At 40.1% G+C, this 14,827-nt stretch overlaps 1 protein-coding gene across 1 annotated transcript in view; it reads left to right on the top strand.

The window, feature by feature from the left end:
- Window positions 1-9,503, top strand: part of GALNT12 (polypeptide N-acetylgalactosaminyltransferase 12) — a gene marked incomplete at its 5' end in the record, with an annotated part of 46,645 nt that extends 37,142 nt beyond the window's left edge. The window contains 2 exons of the mRNA XM_084204783.1: window positions 5,652-5,807; window positions 8,664-9,503. Coding sequence (XP_084060909.1) covers window positions 5,652-5,807; window positions 8,664-8,801 — 294 coding nt within the window. The 3' untranslated portion in view covers window positions 8,802-9,503. The remainder of the gene's footprint in view (window positions 1-5,651; window positions 5,808-8,663) is intronic.
- Window positions 9,504-14,827: the final 5,324 nt, after the last annotated feature.

The following is a 14,827-nucleotide window of genomic DNA, read 5'->3' as shown; positions in this document are numbered from 1 at the left end:
TTTCTTTCTCCATGTTGACTGAAACTGTGTGCAGCAGTTCTTAGTTTTGATACCTATAAGCCTCTCTGCATAATGCCATGGTAAAGGTGTTGTGGGACACTGTGTGCCAGGCTAGAATGGCTGTTTTTGCATAGTTTTGAGTGACCACCTCCCAGAATTGAAGTTTGATGTTTGATGTGGGGGACGTACTTGCCTGTCTATCTTGATTTTTGGCTTCTAACCCAGATTAGAATAAACACAGTACTTGAGATATGGTCTCATCAGTGCTGAGTACTAAAGGTCTTGTGAGACCTCTTGTACATAACCCTGTGACAGCTTGGGTGGCTTGACTGTTTAGGTTCTTTTTTAATGAAATTAATCCAAACATTCACTTAGGATTGTTTGGAAAAAGGAAAAAAGGGAAAACAAAGTTCAGAAAGAAACCAGAGATATGACAGTTAAGCAGTGTATCTGCTATCGTTCTGAACTCTGCTTTAAAAAAAACCAAACATAAAAGCTCGGGGAGTGTAAAACAAACTACTGGGGAGAAAGCTTCTAATATGAATTGCACTTTACATGAGAAAGGGGAAAGAAAAAGCAATGTACCTCAGATCTTAAAAGGAAATAGATTTGTTGCTGATAGCAAGTTTATTGCCTAAAGTATTATAACTATTATTTAGTATTATTTATTATTATTCATGTCTGGTTTATGTCTTAAGTTTTGTAATATTTCTGTCCTTAAGCCCAAGATGCAGGGGAAGGCAGGGGGAGAATCTTGTACATAAAAGCCAAAGGATCTCAATGCTGACAGATGCATGCCAATTATGCTCAGCCCCACCTCACCGTGTTTACCCCCTCAGTTCAAATTCTTGCAGTAGTTAAGAATACTTCTATAGAGAAATTAGTAATCAGATAACCCAGTCAAGTCACTTTCTTATAAGTAATAGCATTGATAGCTTTTGTAGATTTAAGAAGCATTTAATATATAGGATTACATGCTAACATGCCAAAGATATTTATAGATTTATTTTTCCTTGTATTGCAGATTACAGAGAGGAGAGGGGTTGCATTTTTTTTTGCATTTCTCTGAGCAAAATGAGTTAGTTTAAGTTTTATCCCTTTTCCCAAGAAAGAATAAAGAAATAAGATAAAAAGTGAAAGCAAAAGAGAAATACAATTCAGAGACAAATTGTCATGTTTTTACAGTTATCCTATGTTTAGCTAGCACTAAGAGATTAACTGAGTTTACTGCAAGATATCACATCACTGGGTGTTAATGCTCTTCCATCTCTGCTGCTGGTGCGGTGCATCCGTGTACCTGCGGTGTGAGGCGCCGGGCTGAAAGCAGTGACACTCTGGGAGCTGTGCAAACCACTCCCTCTGCTGGCATCCGAGCAGGAGGAGGAAGGAGAAATGGAAAAACCACCTGACTGCAATGTAAACCAATAAAGGCAAATATGAGATGACTCAAGAGAACTGCAGAGCCTGTGGAGGGAAGGCAAAACACAGGAAATGGGTAAAACAAGATTAGTGAAACAGGCAAAAAGGCATGGGAGGGCTGGCAGGAGCCAGGGAGAAAGGGCAAAGGTGACAAAGTAGTTTGTGACAGAGGTTGAGCAGGGCATGTGTGATACAGGAAAAAGTAGGACAGGGAGTGAACCAAGCAGAGTCACTGGAGAACATTTTAGTGGAAAGGGGCAGGGTGACTGAATGTGGGAGCTGAGATAGCAGCTGGCAAAGGGGGACATGAGTAGGGGGGAATAGGTAGTTACAAGAGAACAAGTGGACAGCAGGAAGAGTTGTGGGTGGGGGAACAGAGGAAGACTAAAATAAGACAAGGTGTAGAAACACAAGTGAGGTGGGAAATGAAATTGGGGTTGCTGGACTCGAAGCTCCCTTTTCTGGTTCACAAATAGCTGTGAAACCTACCAGCAGGACGTTTTTCTCCATTTCTTTCCCATCCCACCACCTTCTTGACAGTCAGTCTGAAAAAGTAGCAGGCTGTTTCTCATGGTGAGAATTCTTTGGCAGGTGACACTGTAAGGATCAGAACAGTCAAATCTTCCACATTTATGTCCATTGCTATCTGCTGATGAAATGGTCGTGGCAAGGTTTGGTCATCCTCTAGTATCAACAACCACGGAGTCTCAGAGATGTTTACTGACAGCAGGCAGCCATTAACTTCTCTTTGGCCCCCTGGAAAGGAATCCACCATCCTAATCCCAAACTCTTCCTGCCTTTTTTTCTGCAAGTTTGTTCTCATTGCTCCACTCATTTCCTATATAGAGTTTTAGCAGCAAGTCTCATTCCAAGCTTTGCTCCCGTTCCCTGTCCCACACCACAGGCAGGTGGCTGTTTATGTAGGGGACTACTGCAAAACTCTTTTCACTGGCAACAGGTCTCCACTTGGTGACCTCAGAATATCTGTGTGCACTGTGCCAAGAGGAGAATATCTGTGACCTCTGAATACCTGTGTGCACTGTGCTCTTGGTTATTTATAAGGTCCAGCACCTGCTCCTGTTTTACATCTCAGTGAATAAAACCACTCTCAGAAAACTAAAGTTCCTGGTAGTTTGTTGTTCTTTCTTGAATCCATGGTATAATTGAGAGGCTTTCTTTTACTTCTTTTGCATGAGTGTAACAAAACTAACTGAGGTTTTTTTAAAATTAGCATGACCCTTATCACAAGAAAGTGAGGATAACACTGCAGTATTAAGAGATGAGTGTATATGGAAGAGAGGCAGGAAATACACAAAACACTGGCTGCTGATTGCTTGTACCTCAGGCTACTGATGTTTTGTGGGAGTATCTGCCCCACAGAGGAGAATGAATGGTTTTGAAACTCAACACCACTAAAGCCCTTTGCCCTTCTGGGTATGACTGTATGGGAATATTTCTGTATGGGAAGCAGTACAGAGGGCACCAATGTGTGATGGCAATAGATCAACCTAATGTGATAAGAGGATGGGAACACACTGACTGACAGTGTTCTTCCCAGAATTCCATTTGGAGCTGATACATTTGATGTAAACAGTGAGAGGGAAACAAAGAAGTTAGCAAAGCCCTTGGGTTTTCAGCAAAAAAGAGTATCAGACCTGGTAACCTCTCTGCTGGTTCTACCCATCAAGTGCAAACTTTTTCCTGCATGCAAAACAACAGCAGCCAGGCACAGAGAAGGATGAGAGTGTGTTTCAGGGTCCAGTGAGGTAGCCAAAATCTGCTGCTGGCCCCAGTACCAGAGAGACACTGATGCAGCTGAGACACATCCTGTAGATTGCCCAGAAGCCAGAGACACTGGGTGAAAGGCCCCATCAAGTTTGCCAATAGCACTTAAGGGAATCTACTGATTCTCAGAAGGAAAGAAATGCAGTAAAGCTACTAGTTATTGGGCCGTAGATCAGTTTGAAAATGCTTCCTTTCTGCTGACAGAATGCAAGAAAAGAGAACTAAAAAACACTTTACCTCTTGAGGAGGGAGATATTTATTTCATGTGTTACTAGAGCTTGGAAAAGCCCCAAGCCTGAAGTATTAATTCAGTTTGAAGCAGTGTAGGGTAATGAACTGATGATGTTTGTTGGGCAACAAGGCAGGAGTGCTTGGTTGTTAGTACTATAACCCCATTCCTTAAAGCTATCCAGAAATTAACCATTTTACTTGCTCTTCTTTGGAATCTGGTGCAAGTCCTTGAGAGACCATTCAGGAAAGATATCAGTAGTAAGAAGTGCTCTGATCTAGAAGCTGCTCCATTTATTCTTGGTGCATCTGGTACAGTCAGCAGCTTGCAGGCTTTCACTTATAATACAAATTGCTAAAGAGTTATTATATCTAATAAATCCCCTAACGAGCAAGGCTCTAAATATGGCTTTGTGAAAGTGGCAGCTGTAAAAAGTGTCCATCCACACACAACTGAGCAGAACTGAGGCTTTTCCTTTATTCACAAGCCATAGGATTAAAATGCATGTCCCTGTAGCTCACTGTGGTGCCCAAAGTAGCGGGTTTTCCATGTGTCAATCAGGTACTGAACCTGGGAATAAAGCCTAAAGGCTAGGGAGTAGCTGCTGCCTGTTAGGGTAAATAATAATAATAGGACCAATATTCACCCAATTTACTTTTGTTGTTAATGAGATTTTTTTTTTTGCATAAGGCAAATGTAAAAGTAGTGCAACCTACATTGTAGGAACAGATCTTAGCAATAGATTTCAAGAGAAAATCATGGTCTCTGGGGTCTTATGTCAGCAGGGAGAATTCAAACCTGATGTTGCTTTCTCAAAACACTCATTTCCCTTTGTGGCTTACCACAAATGAATGGTGGCAAACAGGTGAATTCTAGGGTGAGGGGGCTGGGACAGGGGTCAGTCACTTGCATCATTGCTGGAAAAAAAAAGCCATGAGGCTCCACAGGGTTATGTAGTGGGCAGCATTGGTTGGTGTATGGCTGTGATGGCCACCTTGACAGAGAAATTCCATGATTGTGATAATGGGAGGGGCAGATTTCATGGAACAACTATTATCAGTGTAGTCCAGATCAGAGCTCTTACACTTGGAAATGGATGGCTGAAGATTTTGTAATAGCACAGTCCTGTTTATACTGAAACTCCATTTCCAAGTCTTCATCAAGGTTATTAGCCCTGGTAGTTGTTAAGGATGTTTTTGTGGTAAGTTCAAGTATGTACATTTCTGAATTAGTACAGCCCCCTTCACAAAGCCTTACAGTCTCCAGAGGGGCAACAAAACAAAAGAGGATTCCTTCTCTCCCTTATCCTTTTATTGGTCTCTGCTAATGCAGCTGTGCTATGGGTAATAAGCAATTTTCTGCTGTTTATAAAACTCTCCTCTACTTTATTGAGTATAATCTAAATCAGATCTAAACACACATCCGTGCACTATAGTCATCTAAATTTTTTATAAGCTTGCTAAATACAAACAACTCTCCAACTCTGCCACTCTTTAATGAAGTCCAAAAGTTGGCAGATGTTCATGATAAGTATAAAATTTTAAGGAAGTCTTCAACCATAACTGCTACAGAAGCCAGGAGTTTCAGAGCATGTTCATAACACTTCTGTAGAATATTGTGCAACAAGTAAAGATGGTAAATTGTCTTTAAGGAAGTTTTTTTCTTGTTTAAAAGCAACTGTACCTGTTTGCTTCAGATAATATCTTAAAACTTTATAGAACAAAATGCTCATCACCATGCATCCTTAGTGCTGGAAATGACCATTATAACTGGAAATGAACCTCGACCAAACTGCATTTGAACTATGCAGTGAGCAACTTCTTACTTAGAAGTAATATTACTTTGTGATGACTGAATTAAGAAGGCATAATGTCAGGCCAGAAGCTTTTTCCATCCTAGTTTTAAGGGGGGCCTAGAATGTGAAAGGTAAATATTGCAGTTGAATTTCGGAAACTCTTTAATGCTGGAATGCCTGTTTTCCAGGACATTTGTTAAGTGCTACAAGAGTAAAGCAGTGCTGTGATGAGATTGATTTTCTGTAAAATGGTAAGCAGTCGAAGTTGAGAACCCTTGAATATTTCTGGCAGAATTTCCCTTCACAGCAGCAACTTTCATTCGTGAACCTAATTATAGTCTCTTAGTCTATGCTTCTTTATAAACACTCTCTGTGTACATATGAAATGACTGATGTCCTTTGTTTCTTCTCTTGGGCTTGTAGTTTTTTGAGTACACATCCCATAATGAAATACGTTACAACACGCGACAGCCGGAAGTCTGCGCAGCAGTTGATTCAGGGACTGACTACTTGACGATGTACTTGTGTCAAGAAAATGCCCACAGTGTTCCTGAAAACCAGAAATTTATTTTCAGAGAGGTAAGTGTGCCTGCTTGGGTTTGGGTTTGATTTTTTTGGGAGTGGGTGGAAGGAGAATTGTGGAATTTTTAAAATTTTTATCTTACTGCATACACATTGTGCAGGCCAGAACACTGGCACAGGTCTCTGGGAGAAATAGGCTGTCTTGGCCTTTGACATCTGAACACAGAACCAGGGTAGCAGGCAAAGAGTATTCCAGTCATAAGGAACAGGAAGATGACAGGAAGGAAAGCACCCTTGTTAACATCAATGTTATAGATGGATAATGAGATGATTGGCTCTCGCAATTGAGGGATAACTATTGTGTGAATATTAATAAAAGCTTTAGTGATGTATAGTTATGTTATTGTAGCTTAGATGTCCTCTGTTCTCCCCATAGTTCCCTTTTACTCCTGTATTGTTACCATCAGACAGCCGGGGTTGTCTGGGTAAAAAGAGGGTGTGCACACATGTCCCTCGCATGGGGCAGCTGGGGAAGGAAAAGCTTGGCACTTAGGGGGTGAGGCATGGCAACACCTGACCTCCAATCAAGTTACAAGAAAGCAGTTTGCACCGATAAATGGCAAAGAAGAGCTGACTGACAGACTTTGGGAAGGGCCTGGGTTAGCTGATGCAACCCCCAGGGGTATAAAAGACTGAGCATCCGCCTTGAAGATGAACTGGCCACGTGGTGTGCATGAGGAGCAGTTCCCAGCACTGCAGCTTTTTCCTTATGTAGTCCTTCATTGTATTTTTATTAAGGATTAATAAACCTTCTTGAATTTTCAAAGTGAGCAGTTGTTTCTCACATCAAGGAGGTTGGGAGCATTCTCTCTTGCATGTTGCCCTGACTGTCTTCTCCTGAGACTGAGGTGCTTCAGTATAACCCTTCCCCAGCCAGTCATATGGCTGGCCTACTTCTGCTCTCTTTTCATTGACTTATTTCCCAATATTTATATTACCATACATCCCCCATACTTCGCACATCACCATTGCTTTGTGCTCTTTCCTGCTTTTAAGCAGCTGCCTCTACATAATATTAGAAAAGTTTGTGTTTAGAAGTTTTGAATCTGTAAAGAAGCTCCTGGATGCCTGAGAGAAAATAAGCTGGATGAAAAATGATGGCCTTGGTCAGGTTCTGGAGTGTTGTTATTTGGCTAATGGAAAAGGTCACATAATATATCAAAATGGTATATTTACATAATGTGTCTGCATAATGCATCTAATCCCTACAGGCTCCATGGCTGACAAATGTCACACTTTGATACTACCAGCAGTGATAGGTAGCAGGGTAAACTCTAAAAAAATAAGATGGAAGTTACTGTCCGTTCCCTAAATCTAGTCCAGACTGAAGCTCATAGTGATATTACTAAATAAAAATGTTTTAAAGGTTGACTTTATAAATGATGTTTCATTTTTAATGTCGTCTTTTAACGAAATTGCTCAGTCATACACATGAATCCCTAAGATGACATATATTGAAGGATCTTCAGTCACTTCAAGAAGTAATCAAGAGAACTGAAATTTTCAAACTGAGAAAATGAAAAAATTGAAAAAAAAATATGGAATGCATCCGTTTCCACTGTCTTCCAAACCATTAATTTCATCATCTGAGACTTTAGGAATTACTTTAAATGTTCTTTCTCATGATCACTTTGTGCCTGTGTGTGATTTGAAAGTACTGCTCTGCTCCAGTTCCTTTTCTGCTGCTGCACTAAATCAAAAGCACCAGTCTCCACCTTTCAAGTCGAGTGATGGGTGAGGTGTCAGCACCACATTTCTTTTGCTTTGTGCATAGTAGTGTCAGACAGCTGTCCTTATGGATGGAGCATAATCAAAGATTTGAACAGCCTTCCCAGCAGCTTGGCAAGAATTGAGTTCTTGTGGACACTGAGTCAAAAATGAGTGAGATGGATACTGATTAATCCACTCTAAAATTTGAATTATTGTGATGGAAGCAAGAAGGTAGTTCTGCAGCTGAATCTGTCAGCATGTCTATAAGCAAGCAGACGCTGCTGGGCATCAGGAGCTGCAGCTCAGGATGCAATTAAGTGTAACACTGCTGATGAGGGAAGGAGCAGACCTCTTCATTTTTCTTTCAAAGCTGCCAGGGGCCTTGGGAATGCTTGCATGTAGGAATGGCACCCAGGCCAAGGGGATGGCCTCAGAGCAGGGCAGTCCTCCACAGCTGCCACGCTGCCCTTCTGCAGCTCGCTGTCCTAGCTGACAGTGCTCCTGGATTGGAATGAGAGACTTGATCTGGAGATAAACATTAAAAAAGGGCCTGAGGTCTCAAAATGTGTTCTTTAGGGAATTTGACTGTGGAGGCCTTTCAGACCTTACACTTCTGAGGGAGCTGTACTGCCTTTCAGCAAAGCAGGTGAACTCCACACACATCTGCAGGAAAGGGGCACACTTCGATATTTTACTTTTTCTACCAAAATACACCCTACGAAGAGACAGAAAAGTTTCTTGCTAAAATATTTCCAACATTTATACTTAATGAATAATATTTACCTTTTACTTACAAGATGTGCAATAAATGGATACATTTGGGTAATGCTTAGTTCTTTTCTGCCATATTCTGGTCTGGTAACAAAAGACAATGAAAGCAAATGTTAGCACATCCTTTACAGGCTGAGATGCCACTTCATGAATTCCTCTAAAGCAATGCTGATATCAGTTTATGTAAGTTCAAAAGCAAGATCTTTTGATAAACTTTCAGACATCCTCAAATTAGGCTTTACCGCACAACTCTATTGGAAGGATACGTGGGATATTTATTTCTTGCCAATTTTCTGTTACTTTAAAACAACACAGTGATATGTCTGCAATTTTTGAGACTTGAAAAGCTAACTTTATTTCTGTCTTTTGCAGGATGGTACCTTGTTTCACCCACAAACCCAGAAGTGTGTGCAAGCCGAGGCAAATGCTTACAATGGGAACCCAGCACCATTGTTACGCCCTTGTACCGACTCAGACTACCAAAAATGGTTCTTCAAAGAAAGAAGTTGATCCAGATGTTGTCTAGGATATAGCTGAATACAAAAAAAAAAAAATGTGCTCTTTCCAGTCAGCAGTTAGTCAGCCTTTTGAAAAGCTCATAAGTGATATATTTTTGTATGGAAAGAACTGTAATTAGTTGACAAGCGTTGGATCGTGTTTCCTGGAGCTTTAGAAGGCACTAAGTATTGAGAGCTTCATAAAGTGCCACAGAATCTGCTCCTTTTTATTTGGCAGCTACATAACTGCTTCTGAAGTGTCTTAGGTTCTTTTCACAAGTGACATTTTTTTAATCTACTGTGTGGAAGTAAGGCAGTCAAAAAAAATTGCACTAATGTTAATCTGCCAATAACTTAAAATGTTTATTTTTCTACTAAAACATTCTGCAGTTGTGTTTTTTAACAGATAGTAGTTAATAATTATTCTTGTCTTTTAAATACCAAGAAGGTAAATGTAGGCCATATTCTGCCCTAAGTGACTACCACAAACCCCTCACTGAAGACAGTGTGGATTTACACATAAAGGCAGAGTATGACTGCATGTTTTTGCACAAATAACAATCTAGTTGCATACAAATTGCACATGCTTGACAATACTACGTCTTAAATGGTCTGACAATTTTAGATGTTCATGGCACTTGACAAGTTTCTAATCAAGATTGGTTTGGGAGTAAAACGGGGATTTTCTCATCTTTCTTAAAGGCAGAAGGCAGCAATATTTAAAGGTGATGCTTTGGGAAAAGCTATTTAGATTCATGTGGGCCCAGCTATGTGGCTGTGTCCTCGAATCCAGAACCAACTTTAACGTTATGTGGATTTTCAATGTGCATAAAACTTTCAAGATAAAACCTATCAACAATTCTTTTGTAAAAATTTCAAAATTACATTTAGATGAGTCTTAACATTTAAATGTTTAAATGATTCATGTAAAAACTATTCTATTTTTAAAACAGTTTTGCAACTGATTTCTGTGAAATTCAGCTAATATTAATACAAAAATTATTGTCTTTGAGGTATAACTCGCATTTTGTCTGGGAGCTCCTTTTAGATGAGTCGGCCCTGCATGTGGTCCTGTTGAAAACAGGGGGTGTAATCTGCAGCAGTGCAGGATGGTTTGTGCCCTGGTGTGTGGGATCTGCCTTGCCCAGTCACACAAGGAGTGTATAGCCATGTGTCTGGCCATCGACCATCAGCATTACCGTGTTGATTAAAAGGGTTTCAGCTCATAAGAAGAGTTTCTTTCCCTGTCAGATGAAGGAATGCTTAAGTGTAGAAGGATGAAAAAATGCCAACCTTTTTCCCCCCCAGAACTCTGGGCATCTGTTTTGATTAGTTTGGTACATGTTTTGTTATTTGCTTTTGTTCATGTTTTCTATAAAAAATGTACAGCCTTTCCTTTGAATCCCCATAAGCTCATGCCATTTTGGCATACCTATTTATATGATTGGGGTGTGGGGGGAGGGTTTCTGCCTGTAGGAGATACATGTGTACATGTTCTCCCAAGGTCTTTCTTACCCATGTAGATAGAAGGTTTTTGTGAGCACCTTTGAAATTTTGTCTCTGTGGGCTAGACTGTTGAAACTGATGTTAGAATTAATAAAATATTTTGCGATTCAGTGGAGTGGGAAATGTCTTATCCACTATTTTTTTTTTCTTGTGGTCAGTCGTTTTCATTTAATTACTTTGCTGGTCTCTTAGGCCCAGATTCCTACAACACTTGGGAGAAGACAGCTTCATTTTATGGTGTCTCAAGTTCTGTTTCCTGAACTCAGTAGTGCTTCTGTTCACCTGGTAGCAGCAGTGATTTGTGCTTTGTGGAGCCACAAATCAAAAGGGAGTGGCCACATCAGAGAACAGCAAGGATTTTCTATTAATTTCTGCTTTGCCTTCTCGACTGCTGATTGACAATGTTAGTAGCTGATAAAAGCCCAGCTACTAGAATCACAGCCAAAGCTCTCACTGACCTCCATTCTCAGTGAGGTTTTCTTAGTCTTGGGATTTCAAGATTTCATCATCAGATGGTGGTATGCAAGTGAAACTTAGTAAGTGGAAATTATTTTCTATACATCTTTTCACTTTGCCCTTGTTTAGAGGGAAGTATTGATGTTTTTGGCAACCTGCAGCTAAGATGTTTTCACATATGCCAGCAAACCTGCCAGCCTGGCTTGCATATTTGCTAGACAAACACACTTGAGTTCAAAAACAAACACCAAACATTAGCAATGCCACCAGTTTGATCCCTCTGTGTTGGCCTTTTAGTCCCTCCACTTACCATTTTTTATTCCTTGACAGCCTTTTCTTCTTCTCTACTCACTGGAGTTGCATTAATGCCTGGCTTCAGGTTTGGAGGGTGAAGGACTCCATCAAGCATCTGAGTCATGAAGCACATCTTCAGACTTCCCTTAACATCTCCAGACTTCCTTTTGCAGGAGGTCAGGTTACCTGCTGAGGGATGAACTGTGGGCATCAGACTTCTCCTGAGCAGAGATGGGCTGGATGTCTCATAGAAATGGAAAACTGGAGGATTTCAGTCACAAATTAATGCTTATTTCTTAGTCTTTCTATTCCTGTATTTATGTATTTTTTTAAAAAAAGCCATCCAGACTATAGTCAGGTGCCTAATTACCAGATTTATTTGAAATTATCAGGTAGTGATTTGACTTTTTTTTTTTTCATTTACTCATTCACCAATTTCCTTTCATTTAAAAATTATGAGTCTTCAGCATGGGCTAAAACTTACTGGATTTTTACTTCAACAGAAGACAGTACATGAACCTTCCTTCTAAGAAGTAAACCACTAAAACCTCTGTATATGTGGCCTTGTCTGAACCATTATATTGGGGGATTGCTAGAGCTTGCACAAACAGCTAGGAACAACAGTCTTCATCGTATATGCATCAGTCAACATGAATTGGAAATAGTATTTCTTGCTGGCTCTGCTGAAAACAGAGACTCAAAAGTGTGTTCAATTTTTGTTATATTTAGAGGAAGTGGTAAGATGCATTGCAAGGGGAAATTCAAGTTGGTTGGTAACACCAGGACTGATGAGATGGTGCTCCTATTTCATAATTATAAAAACATGGGCGCTTACACAGTGATAGTGCTTGGTTGGTAATTTAAAATCTGATGCTCTTTTAACTTCATTTGCCTTTCTTAAGGCCTTTAGATTTGGAGACTAACTTGAAGTTAGTTGAGCTTTGTCCTGATGCCCTGATAGAAAGAAAGCAGTCAAGGTGTCTGGAGAGACTGTAGGGTTAGGATCATGCAGTTGTGTGTATACCCTTGCAAATGTGCAGGTTTTTTGGCAGTGTTTGAGAATGCTGTATGCTCTTGTAACAAATATGGATCTTTGGTCCAGGAAGTTAGCTGAGGTAGGTGTGAAATCCCTTGGGAGGGAGGGAAAAGATGGATAGGAGAGCTCCCCCCGCTCTGTTGAGGCGCAGCAGCAATAGCTGAGTTCGAATTACAGCACTGCAGCATTCCTACATTTCTCATTTGCAGAGGAAAAACATTATGCATGTACATGCACTACTAAAATTACTGTGCCTAGATTACCAGTCTGAGGTTTTTTTAATCCACTATTCACTGACATTTCAATGAATAGACAAAGCCTGATTAGACCAGTCCCAGGCAGCACTGACAGGAATTGCATGGCTCCAGGATTTGCAAAGGTGGCCGGAGACAAAAAAACAGGGCAGGACCTTCTCAGTGATCTCTCCAAAAGTATTAACAAGATGAATATTCAGGAAAATACATACAGGACGTAAGTTGCTGGCTTAAGGGGCTGCATGATACATTTTATGTAGCATCAAACCATCTCCCAGAGTAGGAGAGGACTTGCAGCAGATGCAATTTATTTGTTGGTGCTAATGGAAAATCAGTTTTCTGAGTTCCTTGACTTTATCCATGGTCTGAAGATACTTAACTTGCAACTGAAGAAAAAATGGTCAAGGGAGTCATACTAGTACAGATGCTTAAATGTGAAATTAATTAATTAGGTACTCTGTGATGAGCAAATATAAATATATAAAGAAAAAAATTGTTAATTGTGCATACGCTGTGAGAAGACTTAGTAATAACTGAGAAATTGGAAGCAATCATTAGCGGGAAGATACTTGACAGTGTTTTTACAGAAATATGGTTGAAGGATTCACATGACTGAAGCACTGAAATGACTGGGTAACATGCCAAGAAGAAAGTGACATTTGATTTTCGAGTTAAGAGAACAGGTTTTACAATTCTTGTGAACTGATATTTTAGCCAGCAAGGAATAAACAGAGGGTGTCTGATGTGGACCACCAAATGAGAATATAATGCCTTTTTGCCTAACAGATAAAGGATGTGTGCTGCTTCAGAGGATTTCTTCTTAGGGAATGCACTTTACCAATTTGATGGTAGCAAAACCTTCTGGGGATTTAAAAGGGAAAAGAAAGGCAGCTGGGCCTGTGGCTGTGTCTGAAACAATATTTAATAACCAGTTTGGTGCAATTCTCCTTCAGGCCTCCTTTTATGTAAAATGAGCTGTTACCTGGGCATCTGTTATGGATAAACATAGCATAGTACCTAAGAAAGAAGAAATTTCTCAGTGCTGAAAATTGGAAAGAAGCAGGCTTTACAAAATACAACTGTAGCAGAGAATCCTGTTGAAAACATATGTGGACGATGTGAAACTTTCTATCAGATTGCAAATTAAACACTTAGGTGCCAGAAATAAAGGTTTTTGTGAAATCAGAAGTTGGCTTCAGTGTGTCTATTACACTATGGTTTTTAATTACATTATTTTCTTGCAATACATCCCCTGTTTTGGGGGGAGGGAGTGAGGGGTGCTTGTTTTTTTAAATTTGTTTTTGTTTGTTTTTGTTGGGGTTTTTTTGTTGATTTTTACAAAAGGTGGAGAAACTGAGGTTTTCATGCCTCACTGATACACAGAAAATTTTGAGAGGCTTACTTTAATTAATCCTCATTATTCAATATATGGCCTTATTTGCATCTCCAGAACAAATCCCTAGACTGAAAAATAAAAGTTATCTTCTTAGTGTGAGTTGTTTAATTTTTTTGTTTTGTTTTGTTTGTTGGTTGGTTGTTTTTATAGAACTTGAATGTTACAGTTTCTTAGTGTTTCCCAAATAGTTATTAATCTGTCTTCACAGTACTACCGTGAAGGAAGAGCACTCTGTTTTACTGACAGGGAGTGCAGCAAGAAACAGATTAAGGTCAGAAGCACCACATTGTTAAATACTGTAATTTGAAGTGCAGCTTTGCTTGGTTTAAATGATACCCAGCCATACTCCAGACCTCTGCAGACCTCTCCTAGATGCATTTCTTTGCCCTACCTCTCCAGCACTGCCTTCCCTGTGCACTGCAGGGACACCAGGGTCAGCTGGTCTCTGCCACCCACACGAGGGCAAGCCTTGAACTTCACACTGAGTGGAACTGTCCAGTGACTCCTCCTGACCTGTGCTGGGAAAAGCAAGGAGATGCATTTCAATCTTCAGCTAACAAAGCGACATTTGCTGCTGCAGCAGTAGCAAAGATGGATGTCAGGTAGCTGCTAATAATTTCCAAGACAGTAGTTCTCTTGCAACACGCAACCTGGCCTCAAGCTTTCTTTCAGTTCTCAAAACTGTAGAAATTGCTTCCAAAAAAACTCCCAGATCTTGGAAAGATGATGACAGTCCAGAGACAATGTGAGTGTGTGTGCTAACAAACTGCCAATATTGTAAAATGATGACCAAATTGATCCAAGTAGCTGTAGTTCTGGTAGCCAAGTACTGGTGAAAATCACAGAATGATACAGTATACAAGCAGTGAAGAAAGATTTTCTGTGGAACTAATTTTGACAGAAAAACTTGCATAGCAAGTTGAGAATGGCAAAACATCATTTAGCATATTATATTCTGGTTAAAAATAGCATTACACAAAATCAATATGGCACCTATTCCTGTTGGCATCCTAGGAAGGTTCTTGGTGTTATGATAATCAATTTTCTGGAAGAAAATGAGTTGCTGGAAAGTTTGCAGGTGACAAACTGCTGGACAA

The sequence above is a fragment of the Fringilla coelebs genome, assembly GCF_963513975.1.
Source record: "Fringilla coelebs genome assembly, chromosome: 1".
NCBI lineage: Eukaryota > Metazoa > Chordata > Aves > Passeriformes > Fringillidae > Fringilla > Fringilla coelebs.
The sequence above is the reverse complement of the archived record's forward strand: the minus strand, read 5'-3'. Positions and strand labels throughout refer to the sequence as shown.